At 39.1% G+C, this 22,991-nt stretch overlaps 1 protein-coding gene across 3 annotated transcripts; it reads right to left on the bottom strand.

Moving 5' to 3' along the window:
* Positions 1 to 1,725: 1,725 nt before the first annotated feature.
* On the bottom strand, positions 1,726 to 22,375 carry cobll1b (cordon-bleu WH2 repeat protein-like 1b). Of its 3 annotated transcripts, XM_053328975.1 has the most exons (14): positions 22,151 to 22,374; positions 21,848 to 21,928; positions 9,727 to 9,915; positions 8,509 to 8,713; positions 8,176 to 8,401; positions 7,989 to 8,033; positions 7,805 to 7,899; positions 7,346 to 7,582; positions 7,095 to 7,224; positions 4,949 to 5,171; positions 4,763 to 4,851; positions 3,244 to 4,673; positions 2,354 to 2,503; positions 1,726 to 2,272 (listed from the first exon to the last, which is right to left on the bottom strand). In XM_053328975.1, exons 1-13 carry the CDS (start codon positions 22,189 to 22,191, stop codon positions 2,390 to 2,392), a joined length of 3,105 nt encoding a protein of 1,034 aa, XP_053184950.1. In that variant the 5' UTR covers positions 22,192 to 22,374; the 3' UTR covers positions 1,726 to 2,272; positions 2,354 to 2,389. The 3 variants fall into 3 exon arrangements, with proteins under 3 accessions (XP_053184950.1, XP_053184951.1, XP_053184952.1); XM_053328976.1 differs by having other exon boundaries at positions 1,726 to 2,503; positions 22,151 to 22,375; XM_053328977.1 differs by lacking the exons at positions 21,848 to 21,928; positions 22,151 to 22,374 and adding an exon at positions 14,678 to 14,856.
* Between the last annotated feature and the right edge of the window lie 616 nt (positions 22,376 to 22,991).

Here is a 22,991-nt window from a genome sequence, read left to right as displayed (position 1 = left end):
ATACTGTTATCATGATGCTCTAGTCTAGATGGTTCAGGTCATTCTGGGCAGCATATCTGTATATGAAAGTGTCCCTGCTGCATGTAGAGTTGTAAGTTTGAAGGAGAATTTAAAACTCTGGGTTGCTTTCCATCCAGGTGCTGTTTGTTGTTACTGTATATTGTTGTTTGCTTTGACTTCAGCTAAGAGGGGTCTTAGTGGTATCCAATAATGTATGACTCAGACAAAATACTTAATAACATCAAGAGGTTAGTCAAGGTACAGCTGTTCAGTTCAGCTCGATGCACAAATCTCGCCTAGGGCACCAAAATAGCTAGAGTCGGCCCTAGATGCACGATGCATCTGTCTAATGAAATAGTTACTACATTTGTGCACTGCACGTGTGTTGGCTTATGTGGTATGCATGGAATGAGGCATAGCAGCTGCTTGGCACTACGTGATGTGGGGGGTTGTTAAACACTTGATTTATTGTAACATCATTACAGGCAAAACCCACCCTAGCCCATTCATAATTTGGGACACTAGGGATTCATTTCTCACCTAAATACGATTCATTGCTGATACTAACTGCCATTTCTCACTTGAATTCATTGTGTCATTTCTGGCATGTTAAAAGAGCTGTGGAGAGGCAAGGACAGCTGTCCAACAGAAAATTATTGTTTTCCAAAGTGCTTAAAATATCCACAGATTGTGGACTGCACCAATTCTGCTACTGGCTATGTGCTTATCTGATCTACTGTCTGTCCATAATTATGTAGAATTGTATAGGGTGTAAAGATGAGTTTTTGTTTTAAATGCTATGAAAGGTCATCTTTCACATTAAATGAACAGTGAGGATTTTTAAAAACAATTTATTGTGATCCATAAGTAATTTATCCAAATAGTAGCCTACTGCAGTTTAATTGTATTCATCTGTATTTTAGGGAACATGGATTATGTAAAATGTACGCATTTAACGCATTTTCATTTAACTAGCCTACTAATTAATAGTAAACCTTCACTTGAGTTGCTGTGCGAATGGAAAATGTAGAGTTTGTCGCGGTTGCATTGAGATATTTTGAAAGCTGAATTTTCACGGTACTCGGTAGGAATAACATTTAGGTGATGAACAATTAATAGCCTACTTAGCAGGTTGTATAATAGCCTGTAGGTCGACGAGGACTGCTTACTTTTTTATCACTTGTATAAACAGTTATCACTTGTATCAACAGTTACCGGCCCTTTGCCACACCTCAATATCAACACCAGAGAAAGCTCCCTGTTACATTTTTCTGACATTTTGTGCACTTCAATACAACGCAATCAAGGTAACGTTAAATTTGGCTATTCAACGTTTTAAGTCAAAATGTACGGAGCAGTGAACGTGTCAATCGCACAATCCTTCTAGCTTCGTTTGCAGCTTCACTACCTGTTAAAGTTCTGGAGTAGACCTGCATTGCTTTTCTTACCTTATGCCTCTTAATATGCAGTTTCCCATTGAAGCCTTTCACTCTGGTCATCATATCGCTGCTCCTGCGGGGAGTGAGCCTGCTTGTTCTCACGTGCAGCACAGGTGCTCTACTGTAACGTGCTTTGCGTCACGTCACGTTTTACCTGGATCTTGCTGAGAACAACAGGCTATAGTCAACGGGGTCCGATTTCAGCAGTTTATGCAGGGGGGGGGGGGGGGGGACTGGCTAAGCTATTAATGTATACACTGAAAGCAATGACTTTAATGACGGCAGCTGAAATGATAAAAGCTTTATTCATAACAACACTGCTTGACAAGGACAACAGGTGCACTGTACACATCAGTGTATTTCTGCATATAGCTTAATCACAACTCTGTAACTTAAATATAGATTTGATATACGAAGAATTAAGTACCATAGGTGTGACCTGGTCTGTCCTATACATACAGTATTAATTAATAAAGACATTTTCTGGATAAAAAACAATTACAACTCTGGAAATCAACTGGAAATCAGTCTAATAATTTATAGAATTGTTCTCATTTACCATTATTAATCACTCACAACAGTAATGCATTAAATGCAAGATAGTCACCAAACAAAATAAAAGAGAAGCATTAAAGCATTGCAGGTCAGCCAGGGGTATTACTTAATGAGGTGAGAGAATAAACCAAAATACAGCACTTATTAGTTATGAAAATACATCATTTTATGTACAATGTTGGAGACAAACAAAAGAGGTAAAACAAAAGACAGTTTCTTCTCCTGTGTCATGGGGTAAAGGGCTCTGGAGAACTCAAAGTAGACAGGATAAGCTCCTCCTGGAAGAGACACAAATAAAGAAAATTCATTCATGTGTTGTGCAAACATTTGTACATTTTTGCTGCCATGCAATTGCTTACAGTAGATGATATATTGTCAGAAGAATAAAGGCACTGCTATGGATTACTCTCTCCTTCCATTTCAGCAACCTCACTAAAGACTGGTGGTTCACTCTCTCCTCCCTGCAGAGTTGAGCCTTTGTCACTATCTGCCTCTCTGTTTTCACCTTCCTGTGGTGTTAGAAAAGAGACACACAATCACTGAAAAGTTACTGTGCTAGGCAAAAAGAAAGCAAAACTGCAGTATTTTTTATAGGCACCTCAAAATCTTTAAAACTACTGAAAAAATGTCAATATATTTATAAACTGTATATGCAGATCACGGGTGACATCCAATTCTATATTCTTTCAAACACAGAATTATTTTTCTTCTGCTGACCATCCCAAAAGCTAAGATAGTGATGGGTTACCTAGCTGCTAGTTGCCACTAAATCTTACACACTGGTCCTTTAGCAGTCAGCAGATAGTACTACCCTTCATTCCCTTTGTGTCCCCACTGCTATTTAGAGTTATTTATAAAGTACATCCAGTATTAATTTTAGTAATTGAGATTGCCTATAAATTGAAAAAACTGAAAAAAATATACCATAACCTTGTTGATCTTTCATTTCATATTTATAAAGCTCTATACAGTACATGGATTTAAATTTGTGAATTTGTGCAGCAGGTCTGTCACAATATACCCCAGACTGTCACAGGAACTATAAAAAACTATTTTGTTAACACAGTTCAGTTCCAGCAGTGGTTTTATAATAATTGCTTCGATCAACAGTGCAGAGTGTAGCATATTATAAAACAACATATGACATTTTGCAATTAAAGTGATGTTAACTCTTCTGCTGCTTTCATCTTTACCTTGATATTTAAAAAATATTGTAAGTATGCTTACATTTAAAGTACTGATGACCCACCTTAAACTTAAATAATCCTGGTGACCGACTAATTGGAGACGTTGGCGACACAGGTGACTGAGGCAACTTTGGCCCATGGGATAAGGATTGACTTCTTTTTACAGCAGAGGACACTGCCTGGGCGAAGCGGGATGGGGTTGTAGGAGAGTAAGGTCTGGGGGCTGCAAAGCTCCTTAATTTCTCCAAGCTTAACCCTAAACTTGGCTCTTTAGATGGTAAACTGCTTTGCCTAGTAACTCGCATGACGGGTACATTCTTGTCATCTTCTTTATGGCTCAGCTCAACATTAGTGGTCTCTGTCGTCTGGTCTTGACACTGCAAAGGAGGAGGAAGGGGAGGGGGTGGTAACTTTGCTCTCTCTGCACTTTCTTGAGCCTCCATCTGGCCACAGCCAGGACTGGCACTGAGACTCTTCTCTGCTGCTGAAGTTACATAATGCCCAGGTGTTTTTTTGTGCTTTGCCAAGCGGAAAGAACCAGGCTTGGGTTTAGTTGCGGGTGGAATTTTCATCTCCTTGACCTCTGCTGGTGAGACTGCTTTAGATGCCCCATTAGACGTGGATGAGATCTTGTCGTCTGCTCTAAGTAAACTTGCTGGTGATGAGGAATTCATGGATTCAGGTAGACTTCCATTAGCAGTGCCTTGGGTAGTAGTAGTGCTAGTCAGTAACTCTTCCCTGGGTATTTTAGAGTGCAGATTACTTTTTTCTTTTGACACTTCTGTCTGTTCCCTGGATGCTGTGCACTCCTCCAACTGAAGAGAGTCGATGTTAAGTCCCTCTTTTTGAGCTTCACTAGGTGCCTCCAGTGTCAGTGCAACTTCAAAATATCTCAGTTTCTCCAGAGTTTTCTGGGGCACAATCGTATACGTTGTCATCCCCACCTTGGGGATGTAGTCCCTTGTCAACTCATTGGAAGGCTTGGGTTTTGGCTCAGAGTCTGTGGCATACATAGACAGTGCCTTTGTTGCTGCAGGGGAGCATGGTGCTGAGTCTTGGCATGATGAGGTCTCTGAGGTGTGGGATAAGGCATGTTTGAGGTCATTGGGATCCAGCTCCTCAGTCAAAGTGGCCATATCTCTTTTCCCTGCTGATTCAAAGGCAGGCGCATTATCTGAGGAAGGAACTTGGTCCATCTGTTGTTGTGGAGGCACAGAGAGTGGTGTGAAATCTGTTTGCACCTGAGCATCCTCTCCAGTGGGGCATGATGTGCTGGTGGCCACTGGGCTCTCCAACCTGCCAGTCTGGTCTCCAAGGGTTTCAGTGTTTGCCTGAGCAGAGGCCTGTGCTTCTGCATCCTGCATTACAGGCTGTGGCAGTGAGGGAGGGAGGCCACTGGGTACAGTAGTGCAATCACTTTTGACACTTTCAGTTGTAGACTCTTCACAGATGGACTGTTGGCTTACATTTTCAACTTGACATGAATCAGTATCTGTATGGAAAAGAGCATTTATCATGTGAGACAGGTGTGTTGACTTTCTTCTGAGAAGCAAAAACCATAACTTCAAAGTGCAAACCCACTAGTATCTGCCAGTTCAGATGAGTCCATGCCAGCAGTTGTCGTCATATCACTCAGAGCTGCAGGATCATTCACGGTGCTCTGCAGTTGACTGTAAATATGAAGCATGCATAGAGGAATTAAAAGTATTGCTTATACTAAACATAAACACATGACTCAGCCTTGAGAAGTCTTACTAGAGTTCGTACTTGCCATCTGAGGATAGATCACAGGACTGATCTTCCCCAACGTCTTCCATGGACATTGTGCTCAGTATCTCAGTATCTGGGGACGGGGAATGCAGTGAAACATCAGCTGACAAGCTGAGGCTGCTGTCCTCTCCCTGGGCATCACTAGCAGTTGCAGACATAACAGATGCAGTCGTTTCCTCTTGTTCCATGATCTCCTCCAGTGTGTTAGCAGCTGCACCACCTGTAAAACAACATCACAGGGATCATCACACAATATCATAGACATTATAACACCTAAAATGGCTTTACACGTAAAGTGTTGCTAGAGAATCAGTGGACTATCCAACATCACATTAAATCTGTCAAGGAAATACAGTTGCTCATGTGAAAACAACTGAGACTGGATACTTTTCTTGACAAAAATCCAAATTTTCCACCATAAGTATGAGAAATTAAGTGTCTGACATATTTATCTCGGTACTCTTGGGTAAACATTCACTCTTTCCAATAATAAAAGGTTCTTCTGAGGAATGAATTCCACCTAAGAATCTTTTACATCTCATTCTCCCTTGTCTGGTTTCTTAATTTAGCACTTCAAGGACGTGCAGCTCAGAGGAGCAGAGAGCAAAAGGAATTTCAAGGCTACTTTAACAAAACTGCAGCTTCTTGCTATTCTCTGCCTATAATGTCAATATCTACTGAGCAGCATTGGGCTGCTGGGGAAACAACACAGGAAGTTATCTTTCTCTGTAAACATCAGTGTCTGAAAAATCTAAACCCAAGAGGAAGGAAGGAAATAATGTATACGGCAGACAGCAGTTGTAAAATGTCTGAGATTAAACCTTTTTAGTAAATCTGGGTGATGTGTTGCTAGTAAAGGGATCGTGTGTAGCAAATGAGTGGCAAAATGTTATGATGCAACAGCCCTGTAAAAGTACAAGCATGTAAAGCAAATAAGAAAAAGAAAGGCACAGAGGACTATAGACAGTTATCAAAAAGGAGAGAAGACAAGAAAGAAAATCATTAGAGGGTATTATGTATAGGACACTGGTTCAACTGCAGTGCTTTTAAATTCCAGACACACTGTCCTGGTCCTGCAAAAATCCAGATCCTTCTCTGGAGTATGTAATAAAAACTGATGACAGTGATGTGGATTGTCAAAAGTAATAGTTTTTTTAGAATGCAATTTCAGTGTTCTGAATACCAAATATAAACTTACACTCACCTCTGTAATATCAGGGTGGTGGCAGAGGACTACTTGGTTAGATACCACCCACAGAAAGTGAGAACCCTCACTACTGTATCTCCCTTCTTTATCGCTGCAGTAATGTAAACCAAAGTAAATGCCTGTTTTTGTTTTTAAGACTTTGGTTTACACTTTAAATATTCTTAGTGTTGCTTTAAATGGCTTTTTGTGTGCAGGACGGGTGGAACTTCCCTTATGGGACAATACAATGAGGGTCAGATGTGTGTGACAATCACAGGAAAGTAAAACCAAAGCAATTTAACAAAACAAAACAGGGGAAAATACCAAGGAATTTAGAGCATTATTGAAGTAATTTGGAATCAAGTAAAAATGGCTTGTTCAATCTGCATGTGATTATAGTTTAGATTTTTAATGAAGATGTTTCACAAATACCATAATAACTTGGTTTTGACTTGATGGTTTTGATTTGATGACACAAGTCTACATTTTGAGAACTAAATACACAAGAGAGGCAGTTCAGAGAATATGTTAATAGAGCCAGTGCAGTACAGATTATTATTCACATATGAGGCAGGATCTGCATGGTCAAACATAAAACCTATTAAGATTAATATGCCTCATTCTTCACAGGAAGTCCTAACAGAGATGTAAAATGTGTTAAATATGAGCAACTATTAAATAAGGACCACTAGGGGGCACAAGAGTCATATAAAACAAGTATTGTAGAATCAGGCTGCAATGTTTGAAAAGACATACAGTATATTAGTATTTGTGCTTGAGGTCAAAGTACATGTAAAAACACCACACAATAAAATAATATTTTACTTCCAATGCAGCAGTAAAATGAAGTGCATGACTGAAATAAACACTGCAGCCCTCTGTATGAGTGACAAATGAAACATTTGAGACATGATTTGAGACACAGATAAATAGACACAAATGTAAACAAAGACAAACCTTGCAAATTTTCATCTACAGGATCTGTTTCTTGGACAACAACACTAGGGGATGTAGGGGGTGGAGGAGCCTTGCGTTTGGTTCTCTTCAGTGAAGACTCTGCTGAGGACCCCCGACTTAAACCAGCCATCTACATAATAAGACTTAATTAAGTTATATCATCAATGCAACTAAACACAGAAATCATATGACTGCCATTCTAGCATTACAGCGAAGCAGTCAGAGCTGTGACAATGTCAGAGTTCACTCACCTGGTCACTATCCACTTGAGCACTAGGTTCAGAATTGAGTCTCTGGCGAGTGTTAATGTCTGAGGTGCAGCTCTGAGACACAAGGATTGGGGGCTGAGGCGCTCGTCTCTTCTTTGACCCATCCATGGAGCTTGTGGGTGATTTGAGCGGAGACGAGTTTGAGCTAGGCAAGGCCATGCTGAGTGGTCGAGGCTTGCTCACAAGCACCGGAGAAGCTGGTGCGCTGGCTGTTGTTGCCTTTAAAGAACAAACATCCAATCAGAACATGATAAGAGTACTGTTCCCAAACAACATAGTGCACGTCAACCAATGGGAAACCTAAGTACACAAACCTCCCTCTGAACATTTCAATGTACTTTCTGCTATAGTTACATCTTTGCATGATCTGAATATCAAACCTTAATGCAGTAGAGTATGTGCAACAATGAAACATTAAAAACAACAAAAATACATGTATACCTGGTCAGATTTCTTCTTGCTTTTCCTAAACATGCTGAAGAGGCCTTTATTTTCTTTTTCTTTCTGATCTTTATCTTTGCCTGGTGTAACTGCTCCTGGAAAAAACAAATTGTAAGATAAGTCAGATTATTTAAAACATGACAGCTTTGTTGATATAAATCATGCAATTTACAAACTGAACTACCTGAATGACTTGGTGAGGCTGGACACACAGGAGAAGCAGATTGTCCTGCAGAGCGAACAGAACAAGGACAGACAGCAAAGTACAGTAAAACAAACACTAGTGGTCGATATTTTAAACCACAAAAATCTCCAGATATACAGAAAGGTTTAATCTTTTATTTCATTATATTAATTTATTTTGTACTTACCTTTTGTGTCTCTTGCATAAACCTCCCTTATTGCATAATCATTAAGAGAACTGGACAAGTCCAAAGGGGCCAGTGATTGTCCATCTTTCAATAGAATTGTACTCTCTGTGTTAAATTCACATTTATCACAGATTGCTGGCAAGATTTCAGCCAGGGGAACTCGAGGATTGACTCGTAATATTGTTTTCTGGGTCTTTTTGTAGTTTATCACCATCCGGACAGTTGCCTGGAGAGTACAAAATGTGTCACTTTGATAAAAATCTGTTTAGTCAACACGAATAGCAAATGGTGCTGTTTATGTACAAGCACATTGTCTCACTCAGCTTCACATACCTCGGGCATTTGAGGACCTGTTTTCTTACTTTTGTCCTCCGCTTTAGGTTTAAGTATGATCTTTTCTGCATCCAAAGTTCCAATGAGAGCATTGGGTTTGAGCTTGATGTTATTCCTGTTGGCGGTGACCAGTTCTAGGGTGTAACTGGATGGGTTCAGGTGATACTTGGCACAAAGCATCACTAATAAATCCATTAGGGGTTTGCTGAAAGAGAGAGAGAAAACCAAATCATGTATACAGCATAAGAGTGAAGAAGAGTAGTTAAATTGGATTCAATGATAGTTCTGCAATTGGTTTGAGTTAAAGAGACAGCTTATCTGATAGCTTGGCACATTTATTTAAGATAAAAAGTTCAAGTTTAAAGAAGCTGCAAAGTATGTGTAGAGCAACTTCACAGTAGTTTACAGTACCAACGGTAGACATTATGCAGGAAGCTTATGTGAAAGTGCTACACCATACGGTTAAAACACAATGCCCTACACTTAATCCTTAAAAGAAAGTGTTAACGCTGTTGTGCAGGCACTAAGAACAGGTTTAGAGGAAGGAAAGAAGGTAAAGAATTTGATGCTTAATCCTTTCATAGTGGATTGGTCTGAGTCATTTCTCAAGAGGCCAAGGTGCAAAAGATACCTATGAAAGAATGTTTGTAAACAAAGTGAGAAAGATAATGATATCTTAAGTAAACTCTGTTGATGGAAAGTCTGAGCAGTGTGACCGAGTAGACTCACAGAAGGACACAAAGACCTTGTTCTAAAAAACTTTGACATAGACATATGTTGAAACTGTAAGCTTTTTATGTGTCCCTGCTGCATTGTACTGTAGCATGCAATCATGAGATCATCTGTGGAGTTTATGAATAAAAGTTAATTAATTCTTATTCATATTGTATAGTAGGAGAACACAAATGAAGAACAGCAACCCATTTTGATCCCAGTAAACACATTAATTAAAACCACAAATTCAGCTACTCCACCTCGCTGACTCAATCCAACTGGAACTGAACTTTATGTGATGACTTAATATGACATCAGTCTTATGATGTAGTGTTTAAATGTTACATTGAAATGCTCAGTCTTAACAAATAGTATTCTTGTTCAAGCTGCATAACTCCCATTTTGTGCAACTGCATCATTTAAAGATGATTTAGTTTTGAAGTTCACATGTGGTCTTTTGTCACAGAACATGACATTGATTTAGATTCAGTGGTCTAACTATACCTGCCATGAACCGTGGTCATCTTTTCCACTCCATCGGGCAGAACCACAACTAGAGAGAGGTCTTTATCAATGAGATTCTCCTTCTGGTCCATGGTTAAATGAGGGTTTCCTGGGTACCACTGGGAGAAACCTGCAGAATCCAGCCTCTTTAGTCCTGGCGGAGATGGGGCTTTGCTTTTGGTCGACACCCTGTAGTTGGACAAGACAGTGTAAATTATTCTCACCGCTTCAGTATTTGGGGAAAAAAAAAACTTGACTGTTGCTTTGAGGCAGCCACACAAGTAAGTGAACGACACTTATGAGAGGACAGGGGAATGGTTTTCCACTCATGTGCGTGTGTGTGCATTTTTAAAAATGTCATTAAAATGGTTCTTACTATCTATCTGGGACAATAATCTGATTGAAAATCGAAGTGCACCAGATAGCATGAAAGGAATCCTTTCTTCTTCAGGTTTTAGAAAGGCAGTGAGGCTATTACATGAGAGAGCGAGAGAGAAGTCCACTTTGCAAACAAGTCACAAGACAACCAAGTGGACAGATTTACTCATTGAGCCTGAAGAAATGACTGTGAATGGACAGACATGTGAGAGAGGCTGATAATAAGACGCAAGATAGAGATTTCGGCTTCAGTCACTGTAGATGCTGTGTTTAGGTAAGATAGTGTAGTGTATGTTCTTTTTAATGGAGCAAATTCACCCGATGCATTAGTAATCATCAGTTCGTACACCTAGTATTTTAATTTGATGGTTATTAACTATGACAAAAACTTTTAAGTTTTGAAGTCCGGTTTTGAGTGTTTGTCTAGGCCTAACATCCCTGGAATTTGTTTCAATCTGGGAGAGAGCAGTCCTGTGATGGTTACAACGTATGTCACAAAAAACAAACGCAACTGAAGGCAAATCATTTTCATATACTACTGATTTAATTAATCCAGAGATATCCTTTAATCTGGACACCTGCTGTTTGTAAAAAAAAAAAGATGATTTGACTTCAACACAGTCACCATTATGACATTTACTGGTCCAGTGTGTAAGATTTAATTGCATCTAGTGGTGACTTTGCAGATGCCAAATGAATACACCTCCCATCATCCTCCCCTTCCAAACATGTAGAAGAACCTACTTTGGTCATGAAAAATGCAAAAGGCCCTCTTTAGTGCCAGTATTTGGTTTGTCCATCCTGGGCTACTGTAGAAACATGGTGGCGCAACATGGTGACCAAATGTAACGAAAACACAACCACTGTTATTTTCATGGGATTATACCCTGTTTAAAACATAGTTATGAATATTATTACATTTCTACCAAGTCTGTTCCTCTAGATGCCACTAAATCTTACACACTGGTCCTTTACATAATGGCTGTAAAACATTGTTTTTTGTTACTGTTTGGCTGAAATGAAAAGCTGCAGATGTTATGGCAAGAAACAAAAGTAAACACAAAGTCCCATTAAGCTACCAAAAAGCAGGTTTTTGTACTGCAATGCCGTTATTCGGTTATTCGGTGAGCCAAGGAATCTGTTACTTCAGAAAGATTCAAGTGTCACTTAATTTAGTCAGCACATAGATAAAGTGGGTTTTTGCAGACCCAATGTCCTGAATTATAGCCTGTAAAGTCTCATGTGGGGGCACAGAGGAATCTGAGCAATGCAAGGTCACAGGCTCTACGGAGGCACGTCTAGCAAGGGATTATTAGTTTTGCTACGGGGCGGCTGTCCTCAAGCATTATGACATATATGAAAACACACCCACATGCCCAAGTATCATAGTCTGTAGATATGCCAATCATGAAGCCACTGCACAATATTTGCTAAATGTGTAAACTGGAGTTACATTATTCTGATCAATCAATCAATTAGAGCTGGGAAATATCTATCAATACTATTATGCTCACTTCCTGTACTATCATAATCATCATAATCATCCTGATTTAGCTTACGTGTAAAGGGCAGTTTTTGATATTATCTATGTAATTTGTCTCATGGACTCGTACATATCACATTTTTTAACCACCATTTTTGACCAGTGTTAGTTTTTGACAATGAACAGAGAACAAGGTTAACCTTTTCAGACAAAGTGGCAGTCAAATATAGAAATGTCAGAAAGGTTCTTTTCACACATTATTTTCTGCTGTTCCTTAAACAATTTGATGGCAGGCTCTGTAATCATGTGTGTATCAATCATGAGTTTCAGTTCATCAGTAGTTGTCTAAAATACAGATACTAACCTAGAGGATACACTATAATTTGAGAAACTGCAAAAAGACAGCAACAGAACAACAAACTGGCTGTGAGAATTGAGACACAACAGAAACACTCGAGTTTATATGTTTGTTTGCTTTTTATCTTTGAGCCAACAGCACCAGTGTTAGCCAGGATGATTGTAGAAAACACATTTGACTGATCTGGCTGACTGAAATGGTGAGCACATGCCTCCAACTGCCAGTCATCATTTCCACATAATAAACAACAAAACCTGTTTCAGGGTGATACTGGCTCTCAGACAGAAAAAAAAGAAAAAGTGGCACACTCATTACTTAGAAGCAATATTTTGATTCACAGATCTGCATCCAACATTTCAACCCATATTGCCAGATTTTGTACTTGTATTTATAGACTGTAGTTCTCATGCTTGAGAAGATAACAGTTATCATGTACAATTGTGGGGTTTAATTCCAGTCTACTGCAGTTTAAGTTCTCTTTAGTAAAAACATGCCAGGATTACCAACAATAATTACGGTACTTCCCGTTAACTGTTATCTGTTCTGAATTTCATGCAGGATCATGAACTTTTTGATGTGATGCCAGGATTGCCAGTATATTTGCTGTTGACAAAATTTCCACTTCACATAATATTGCATAATGTAACAGGTTGATTGCCATAATAATGTTAATAATAACATAAGGAAAAGCATGTGGATATTTCTCAGACTAAACATGCTTTTGAATTTGGTTATTCAATGTGCTGTTTGGTAGTGCCAACTTGAGGGCACACATAACATTTTTAGCCCCCACAGCAGTCAAAAAACAGCTTAACTATCAATATGTTGTTCATTTTGTCCAGTACCTACAGTATAGTGGGTTGTAGAAGGTCTGAGAATAATATTGTTGTGTTGGAAAGTCATATTTCTCACCCAAACTGGACAGTTTAGGAAGATGCAAAGCAGTAAGGAAAGGAGTTTTAGATGAACAATAATGTGCTGATCACACCCAGTGGGGTGGGAACATCAAATATTATTATGAATGCCATAAATTCCCTATACATACAGTATGTCAATGGAGTAGCTAAAACAGACATTCACACTGTGGTCTCTACTGGGTACAAAGTCCTGATTTCATGGTCCCGGCTGTTTATTTGGCAATGGGATTAGAATTCTTTAGCACTATGTCTACACTTCTGTTTCTCTACACATTTTACAACTGTTCTTAAACTAGGCCTTATTGACACTGCTAATAAGTGTCATTCACTGGATTGTATTATCTCCCTGTAAATACCCGCATATAAATAATTAATAAATTAGCATGGAAAAAATACACATTGCCTTAGGTTCAGGGTCTGTCCAGTTTATATAGCTGTGTCATCAGCAATTTTATCAAGACACCTCGAGCAGGTGACGGACATGAAGACACAAGCAGTTTTGTTTTTGCCATCCAGGGCTGTGTTTTTTCAGAAGCCCAGGATGTGTTGCTGAATGAGAGGAGACATGTTGAAGCTTGACTGTGCTGATGCCTCATTCACAGGGTTTCCCAGGGAGGTCTGACAAGTCCATTCAATACCACTGAACATACTTGACAGACATGATCATAGACTAGCATTGTGCCATCTAAAACGTTTCATTATACAACTGTCTTGTAAACTTCAGTAACGCAAGAAAGAATGGACTCAGAAATAAATAAGCAATGAATAAATACTGCATGCTGTGATGTATTCAACAAACCATCTATGTTTAAGTTCAGCCATCAATTAATTTTCAATTTGAATATGTGAAACAGCTCAAACAAACATCTGATGTTCTGCCTCATACCTGAGGGAAAGAACACAGAATGCTAAGACTTCAAAAATGTACACATTTCTACAGAAAAACCTCAACATGATAAATAAATATCTAGAAGCTGCTTCTTGTATTAAACAAAATCTTCAAATGCGTTTGTGCTTACAAAGACAAACTGACAGTGAGGTAGAAAAAGAAAGGTTGAAGAATGGTCAATCATAATTTCAGCAGGAGTCAACCAGTTGAACAAAGGTATATCAAAGTCCTTACATACCATTACACTCTGTTCTAGCTTGCATGACTTTTACCAGAAATATCACATTTATGCAAATTGTCCATCCAATAAATGAATATCCCTTCAGGCAAATCTTAAATCAAACAGGTAGGAGAAGCACAAAGAAGAAACCAGACCAAAGCATCATTAGAAATTTAATTTTCCTTTGAGGTTTCTGAAGAAGGTGAAAAATGCCTACTGTGGTAAGTTAGCAGCTGCTGAGCAGGATGGCCCCTTGGGGAATAGTGGGCTGATGTACAAAGAAACAAACAAGATTTTTTTTAAAAAGGGCTTTTCTGCTCGGTCACACTTTCTGAAAAACACCCCAGTTATTTTAAGTAACGAGAGAACAATTCAATGCTCCAATGACCACAACATCCCCAGAACTCTAGTTTATCAGCAAGTCAACAATATTGTGCAGGCTCAAACATGTCACACTGTGCGCCAAGTACAACGCACCCTCCACTTCGAGTCAAAACACACAGTTAACCATCTGAGTTCAAACATTTAGTTCACAAATATATTTAAAGTTTCTGTCCAGCGCTTCAAGAAAAAGTCTGTGACAGCATGGCTGTGCTGTAAAGATAATATTATTGACAAAACGAGAATAAAGCAGAAATTTGGAGAACAGGTGTGACAGAACTGCTTTTCCTCTCAGCTTGCCAACATTTCATTCCACGATCCTTACCTCTTTGCTTAAGGTTGTGTCTGCTCAAATAATTTCCATTGTGTTGTGTATCTCCCATGAATAGTCTGACAGATTAAACTCTATCAGTATAGCCTCAAAGGGCCCACCTTAAATGCCACGCCCAATCTGTGACATCAGACATCTGTCTCCTCTACCCTCGCACCAAAGCTCCAGCGCGTTGTGTGTCAGTGGCACTCCCCACGCTGCCATGAGCCGCACAGTAAGCAGCTTTGCCTCCTTGTGCAGACATGAAACTTGTGGGTGGGGCCAGTGCAACAACAGAGCAGTGAGGTGCACTGCACTGCAGCACGTGGGCTCACATTGCTAACTCAGGATTTAGCATAGGGTCAATATGTTGGATTACCATGATACAATATGTGTTAATCATGTACAATGAATGAGCCTTAACTCTAATCATGCCAGAAATTATTCAATTATCAGAGCATTCGAAGAAAAAATTGATTTTCTTGGACTAAAACGGTATCTTCCCAACTCCCTAATTTAATCAGGTAGATCTCCTGTGTTTGTTTTTCATTATAGAATCCACTGCCAACTTTTCAGCCACACCTTACTTCTACTTAAACTGACTCACTCCTTGTCGGTTGAATGTTATGACAACGATTGTTATTCTGGTAAACCAAAGTTTAGAACAATATATTCTCCTTACAGTTAGCAGTTTCTCTATGAACTGTTAATACTGATATGCCTTTCATTTGGATTGTGACCATTTCATAGTTTTTCCTCACTTTAAGAATGAAAGAACTCGCCTAGTGTTATATCATTTTAGGTGACATATAACTTCAACAGAAATAAAATGTGAAGAGCTGTGACTAACACAATATTCCAAAGTCAACAGATATATTCCTGACAGACAGATGGGTAGTATTGTGAGTAAAAGCGGTCAAAAGTGACTGTCAGCACCTTGCACTTAACAGATCCAGCCAGACAAAGCACTGCCTCAGCACGATTTTTTCAGATGGTTTCATTGTTAATCTAATCAGCACTTCAGGATTGGTTCAATTAAAAAGCATTTCCAATTTATTTTTAGCTTTATTTATTTGTGTAGGAACAGATGCCTTCCTTTTTTCAGATTCACACAAAAGGTTTGCAAAAAAAGCAGGAAGCTGTAACTTTGCCTTCTAGTGGCATTAGTAGCCTGTTAGTACTTTTGTGTATTATAAATCAATGAACCTTATGACTTACTGTGTACAGTATGAAGTATGTCAAATCTATGGCTTTGTTTGGTTAAGTGTGCACTATCTGGAACAGAAGCAATACATTTGACTTTCCATTATGAAATAAGTGGTCATTGCCTTGCTTTTTTATCAGCAGCCCTACACTCTCACTTAGGAATGTGTGGGCCATTCTACATACAGCACCACCAAATGTTATCAGATGATAAGGAGGTTAAGTGGTGAATGGAGATGTTCGTGCTCAAAGGGGTGGAGCTAAGGAGCTACACAGAAGGGGGTTGGTCCCACAGGAAAGACAAAACACAGGGCCAGAGCCACAGCTGGTAATTTGGTGAGAGGTCACTCACAGTAAACACAAGCTTTTTAAAGAAGGTCTGGAAAGGCCATTACTTCATAAAATGTGTGGGACGGAAAGAGATTAGGGAGAAAAGGAGCACAGGGACCCTATGAGAATTTCCTATGAGTATCATTTTTCCCACCTTATTTCCCAGCACAGTAAAACTCAAACTCTCAGGACGCACTTAACACTATTATAAAGAATTCTGAGAGATATTTAAGGATCAACCTTGTCACATTATTAGCTTTTCAGTGCAGTATGTAATATCCGTTTGTCATGATCCACCTCATTTTCATTCAGTGTTATTGCTCCCTGTGGTGCTCACTCTTGCACATTTGTATGTTGTGCGGTGCCTAATACCACAGCAGAGGCAGTGTAAGCTAGCGGGTCAGTATGTCTGCCAGCCAGTTGAGTAATGAGATTTGAGATTATACTGTACATGGTGATCTCTCAGTTCCCTTTACAATGCCCCAAGCAGCGAGTGTGTGAACTGGGCTCTGTAACAGTACATTACCCTCACCTTATCTCAGTGTATTTTCAGACTAAACATTGCCCTGAAGTAATCTCATGGTTCTTGCACAGAAAATATGTGTGATAAGGAAACATATGAACAGAACATGTGTGTTTCAGTTTCAGTTTATGCACAAATAGATTTATTTCAATTTACTAAAGCTGTCAAGAGGTTAACATCTTGTTGTTTGGGCTTGCAGGCATATACTTCCAGATACACAGCTTGAGGAGCATGAACAGAAAAGAAAAGGTTATTATCATTCTAAACTCTGGTGATGTGACCACAGTAGTGCTTTTTTTAAAAGTTAGACCAACATTTAAATAAAATACCTTGGTGAAGAGAGACAGCTCCCCCTTGAGTCATAATTATAACTCTCACACTGTGTCCTTTCATCTGAAACAATGCAGCATTGTCTACAGTGGGGCATCTTTCAAAAAGCACACCAAGCATGCTTTTTTGTCCTTTGCTTATCACGTGAATTGAGAGTGCACACAGTGAATCTTTACTTAAACAGGCAAATGGAGTATCTTATTTACTTATTCACTTACTATTGCTAATAGTGAGAACAGAATATTGCACACAAACCTCGAGAACTGGAACATCGGGAAAAAAACCCCACTTAATTGCATCTTAAAATAACAAGGGTTACACCCATATCTCATATATGCTGAGTATGCAAACCCAAGACAAGAACAATAACAATTGCCCTAATTTTTTTAAAGCATGGTTGAGGGAGGAACATATTCATAATTTCTGTTAAACTAGTGCAATGCCTATTTAGAGCATGCCTGTTTGGAACGGTCCAATTGCTGGGCCTCCGGCTGCTACCTCAATGCACAGAAAAATTAATAAGAATTGATGTGAGGTGTAAATGATTATATTCTATTGTACACATACGATACAAATAATAGGTTATGTACTCTAGTAATAAATACATGCTCTTTTCTCATTTCAAGAAAAATAAGGGCTGCATTTAAAAATAAAATAATGTGCATCCTAAAATAAAGTGGATTAATTAAATTGGGCTCTTAAATCATTCCTATTTCCTGTGCCTTCAGTTGGATTTGAGTGGTCACCACAGTCTCGGAGCATATCAGACAAACTGGTTTTGAACTAAGTATCCATAGAAGTATTTCCTTCATTTTACATGTATAACTACAGTCATTGTGTACTGGGCTCTGTGCACCACGATACCTGAGTGACATACTCTCAACCATGTACCTGAACGCCTCCTGTGTAGTCACTTGCTGCTGATTTGGTAAATGTGCTGCTAATACTATGCTTTCTGTCTAGACACAGGGTCAGAGTGTCCATTCTTGATTAAAAGGTCTGTCTTCACTGTATATTTTTCTCTCTTTAGTCCACTTTTCTCTTACTTGTTTCAGGCCTCGTCTCTGGTCTCTCCTTGACATGCAGGAGTCAGTCAGCAGAGCTCTGGAGTTCCACACTCCTCCCCTGACAAAGTGGAGCAGCTCACTGATTGCTGATGGAATTAAAGTTTATTAATATTAAACATATCGCATGTCCAAATTGCACCTAATTCAACACGAGGCTACTTGTTTCCCAGCAATGCAATCGCCAAGTGTGGAGATGATCGGATGAACAGTTGAACAGATATGCAAAGGACAAACATACATGCATACCTACATACAGAAATTCCTTGCTTTATATAGAGATACCTGTATGTTCTTGTGTTTCACTATATGTCTCCAGCATGAACTGAATTCTGAAGGTTAACTGCAGTTTTCAACCAAATGCAGCCCCTCAGAGGCATGCTACATAATGAAATACAGCTGAAACAGAAATAGAGCAGATCTTTGACACCAAGTGGCTTTGGCTAATAGTCAGTGTAGAAATCCTCATTGCAACAGCTGTCTGCTGTTTGTTGTGTCATGCCATAGTCCATTAACTTGCTACACAAAATATTAGGAGATGATAAGGCATATCAGCACATTACAAGTCTGATATTATGCCAGATTCAACAAAGCCAATGGCTATATGCACAAAGATCTAGGTGAGTTCAGCACTGTGAACATATTCACACAAATAGTGCCATCTAGAGAATCATTTCAAAGTGTGCAGTTTTGTGTTCTACATTTTATGCCTGTCTATTTCTGTTCAGCTATATGATGTGTCATTCACTGAGTAACTGCTACACTGTAAAGCATATAAAATGTCTATACAATCATCAAAATGTCCATAACATATTGTCAGAAAATAACAAGAAAAAGGGGCCAATTATAATTTTGTAGAGCTCATGGTGACATCTTTAAAAGTATTGTTTTGTCCAATTAACAGTCCAAGCTCCAAATGTAGGATACAGAAAAGTATGAAATTGTCACATTTAAGATGCTGCAAACAGCAAATGATACTAAAACTATCAAAATTGTTGCCAATTAATTTTCTGTTGATGGACTAATTGATTTATTGACTAATCTTTGCAGTTCTACTAGACAGCAAGCTATTGTTAAACAAATCATTAGCAAACCCAACCAATCCCAGGCAGACCTGACTCGGCCTTCTCTGTTATATCTCATCTAAACAAAACAAACTGATAATGAGGGTCAAACAAATTCAGAGAAATGTACTCCTTTGTCACATAAAAATGTCTGAATGTTATCGGAGATAAGTAACAGTTCCTGTTGACAGCACACAAAGAACTAATTCACACAGGATGAGAGTGGGAGGCATCTAACTGTTATGATCTGGAAGAGTGTGTTATAGAAACAAAGAGGGACCAAGACTTCAGCCAGTGTCCACGCAGGATTTGTGCAGCAAATCTGTTTAAAACAATGGCTTTGCACAATAACAGTATTATATAAATGCAAAATGAAAGTGTGTACTTTAGAGATAAAAAGAAAAATTAGTTGTAATAACCAACAAACTGTGTTTCATAATGCACATAATTGTCCGGTGAGAAGTATTCACTGTTATTTACGGTCAATGCGTTGGCTTCAGAGCAGTGACAAAGACGACCCATTATTCCCTTTTCCCTGGATCTTAGCCATTTTGTCTGTTTTAGCCCTTTGAGGCAGAAAGCATCCATCAGATGAAACATCCCAGTATTCAAAGACACACCAGTTTATTCCCAGGGCAAGACTTCATGCAGTTTTCTCTCTTTCTTACATCAAGTGGGTGGGTATCTTTGAATGACATCCTTTATCTTACTTTTTGAGTGCAGAAAATCTGAGTGGGCTCTCTGAGGGCGGAATGCTGTATAGCCAATTATATATATTCTTGAATGAAGACAGCCTTGTTATCCCTAGCTGTAAGTAAGTAGCTGTGAAAACAAGTTACTGTCACTGTGTTTTAACTCAACGTGCCCACTCGCTTAGTTTGACCAAGTCATTCTTGCCATAATTTTCATCTCTGCACTCATGTGAGCAGCTGTGCCCTTGGACTGCCGGCATGTCTGGAAACAGCTGTAGGGATTCACAATACCTTAACTAATTCCACATTCTGCCCTGAGGAAAGTCAGCCATGTGAGATCATGGTTTAAGGTGTGTCCAATCAACAAGTCCAGCTCCAAGCAGTGCACTGTTAGACTGAGTATAGATGAATAATTATTCCACTTTGAGATATAGAGTTATTATGAATCTGTTGCTGGTTAGATAAGCTTCCAAAAAGATTCATGCTTTTGGTGAATTCATTTTTTTTTTTAAAGTGTGGTGAAATAGATTTTCAGCTGAACATAAACAAATACAGAAAGAAAGAAAACCTGTGTCTGTAATTTTGTTGAGACTAACTCACGTTAAATAATATGTGTGTGGACATGTGCAAGCAACATCTGTTTTTGGAGAACAGCCAACCCAGTGATTCTGGCTGGGTCAGTAGTCGGATAACAAATGTAGCATAGCTTTTTGGAGGGAGGGGGGTCACATGAAACCTTAACATATGACTGCTTTTGAACTGCAAGTGGCTGGATTTTCAGAAGCAGTGGTTTATTGGTTCTAAATATAAGAAGCCACAAATAAGATAGAGAACATGTGCCTTCCCCCGACACACTGACAACTTATAGAAGAAGGTGGTTTACTTTTCCAAATAATAGTCAAACCACAGAGAGATTTAGGTAGTCTACAGCTCTCCATTGCCAAGGAGAGTGGCTGTGCTCCCAGATTACACAATATAATACTTGTGAAATATGAATGCAAATCAAATCAGTTTTTTTTCTAGTTAACTGTATATGATGTGCTGGAATGCTATTTTTTACAAATGGGAAATTATAGTCCTGTATAGGGAAGGACTGGAAACTCTGCATAGCTCCAGTTTCATGGAATACTGGCTTGGAAACTGCACGGATAGCTATCAAGGCTTCATATTCTCCATCTCACCTCTAATTTAAATCTCAAAAACTCGGCAGATCGCCTCTGAATGCCAAAGGAGTGAGTAGTGACTGTACCAAGAAAAAAAAAGGTCTGGAAACTCACTCCCCCCTTTTTAATGATTCCAACCACTGGAATACAAGCAGCTGACATCATCTCCAGGTCCCTGAATCCAAAACTGATGGGAAATTCCACCGTGTCACATATTCACAGCACTTTAACAGTGATTTTCTTTAAATTATTGGACACAACCAATCAGTATCTTATTAAAATATCAATTTCAAGCAAAGCTGAAGTGGAAGATTTCCACAAGAAAATCATCTGACTCATCACAGTGTCAGAGGACACACAATGTTTTGCCTGCAAAATACTTCCCATGACCTCAACATATGGTCAAAGCAATTTCTCAGTAAAGCTCTGAGAGCAGGAAATGAGGCGAGTTCAAAGGTTGAAACGTCTGCAACAACTGTGAGTTCGCTGAGATGTACTGAGTGAAAGGAATGTGGGTTGAAAGTTGGTTATACACAGGCTTTTTCTTTTCTTTTTACAAAGGTGGCACTATTCTCAGGCATTCAGCAGTTGCACAATGGTAAAAAGCTTGAAGGATTTATTTTTATTTTTCATGCTTTATCTGTTTTATAACTCTGTTTTCCAAACAGCACTATCAAGACCATGGAGATTTGGCCCAGAAAAATAATATTGCGGTGAGGAGAAAAAAAGGACACGTGGATTTTTTTACGTCATTGGCCAATATAATACACAGATATGACAGCTGATATTTCCAATGACAGTGAAGAGCCTACATACCTCATACCCGAGCTCCCTGGATGGGGCTGTGATCCGTGATCATCCATGACTAAACTCATTGGTGTAACAAAATCCTTCGGACTAGTCAAACACAAACAAAAGACACAATTAATCTTTTTGTCATCAGTTTACATACTAAATGCTTCAGTCTAACCTGCTCCTTTGAAGTGATGCAAAGAGTCAAATACTGAAATTTGGGCGAATCCCACATGAGGTCATCAGTTTTTCAGTCTTACGAACCGTTTTCCCCTTCATTTTGCTGATAGAACTGACTAAAAAAACTATTTACAAATCATATCTTACCATAAATGCAGTTGGTTTCCCAAGCAGTTGTCAACTTCCATCGGTCTACAAAGAACGTTAGTAGTAGACTGCTAGAAACAGATTTTGTTTGGATAAACCATCCATAATTTCGCTGCGAAGTTCGGCGTTTTGTGCGTTTTTACACAAATCATTCCAGTGGTAAACTTTCTTCGCTCCCTTCTTAATATGACATATCTATATAATTTCCGTCCTTACATCGTACACAGCTGTGCCAACTTTTCTTCGCACATCCGAGAAGCTGCATGACTCGCAACACTGAGCTGTAAAAGTGGGGCGGACTCTCCAGTTTACCTTCCGTCCATCCTGATGGGGCGTTTTGAAAAGCGGCGTGGGGCCTGCGTTTTGGTTACAACTTGGTAAGAAACACACAAAAATAAAGTCCAACGCTGTCAGGCCTTGAACAACAATTAGGTAGATTTAGTGTTATACTTAATACATCAACATGACATCTGTGTTGTTGTTTTCTGCTTCCTTTTAATAACTGCTTTGTTTGTCTACAGTGACATCGCGTGGCTGCTTTTATAAACGACCATTCCCCATCTGTAGGGTACAAATAATCCAGAATAGCCTAAACATTAAAACAGACTATTCATTCTGAAACAAAAAATACAAATGAAACATTTCCATGTACAATATAATCAAACGTGGAGCACCAACACATTACACCCATTTATGATTCTTAAAGCACCAAACCCATGGGCAAATATACTACTATATCAGCCTCCAGTCTTTTGGGGAATCTTTTCACAAGATTCTGGAACCTGGCTCAGAGATTTTCTCCCATTCAGCCACAAGAGCCTCAGTGAGGTTGGGCTCTAAC

This window comes from Scomber japonicus, chromosome 11 (assembly GCF_027409825.1).
Source record: "Scomber japonicus isolate fScoJap1 chromosome 11, fScoJap1.pri, whole genome shotgun sequence".
NCBI classification, from domain to species: domain Eukaryota; kingdom Metazoa; phylum Chordata; class Actinopteri; order Scombriformes; family Scombridae; genus Scomber; species Scomber japonicus.
This window is presented reverse-complemented; position numbering and strand designations above follow the sequence as displayed.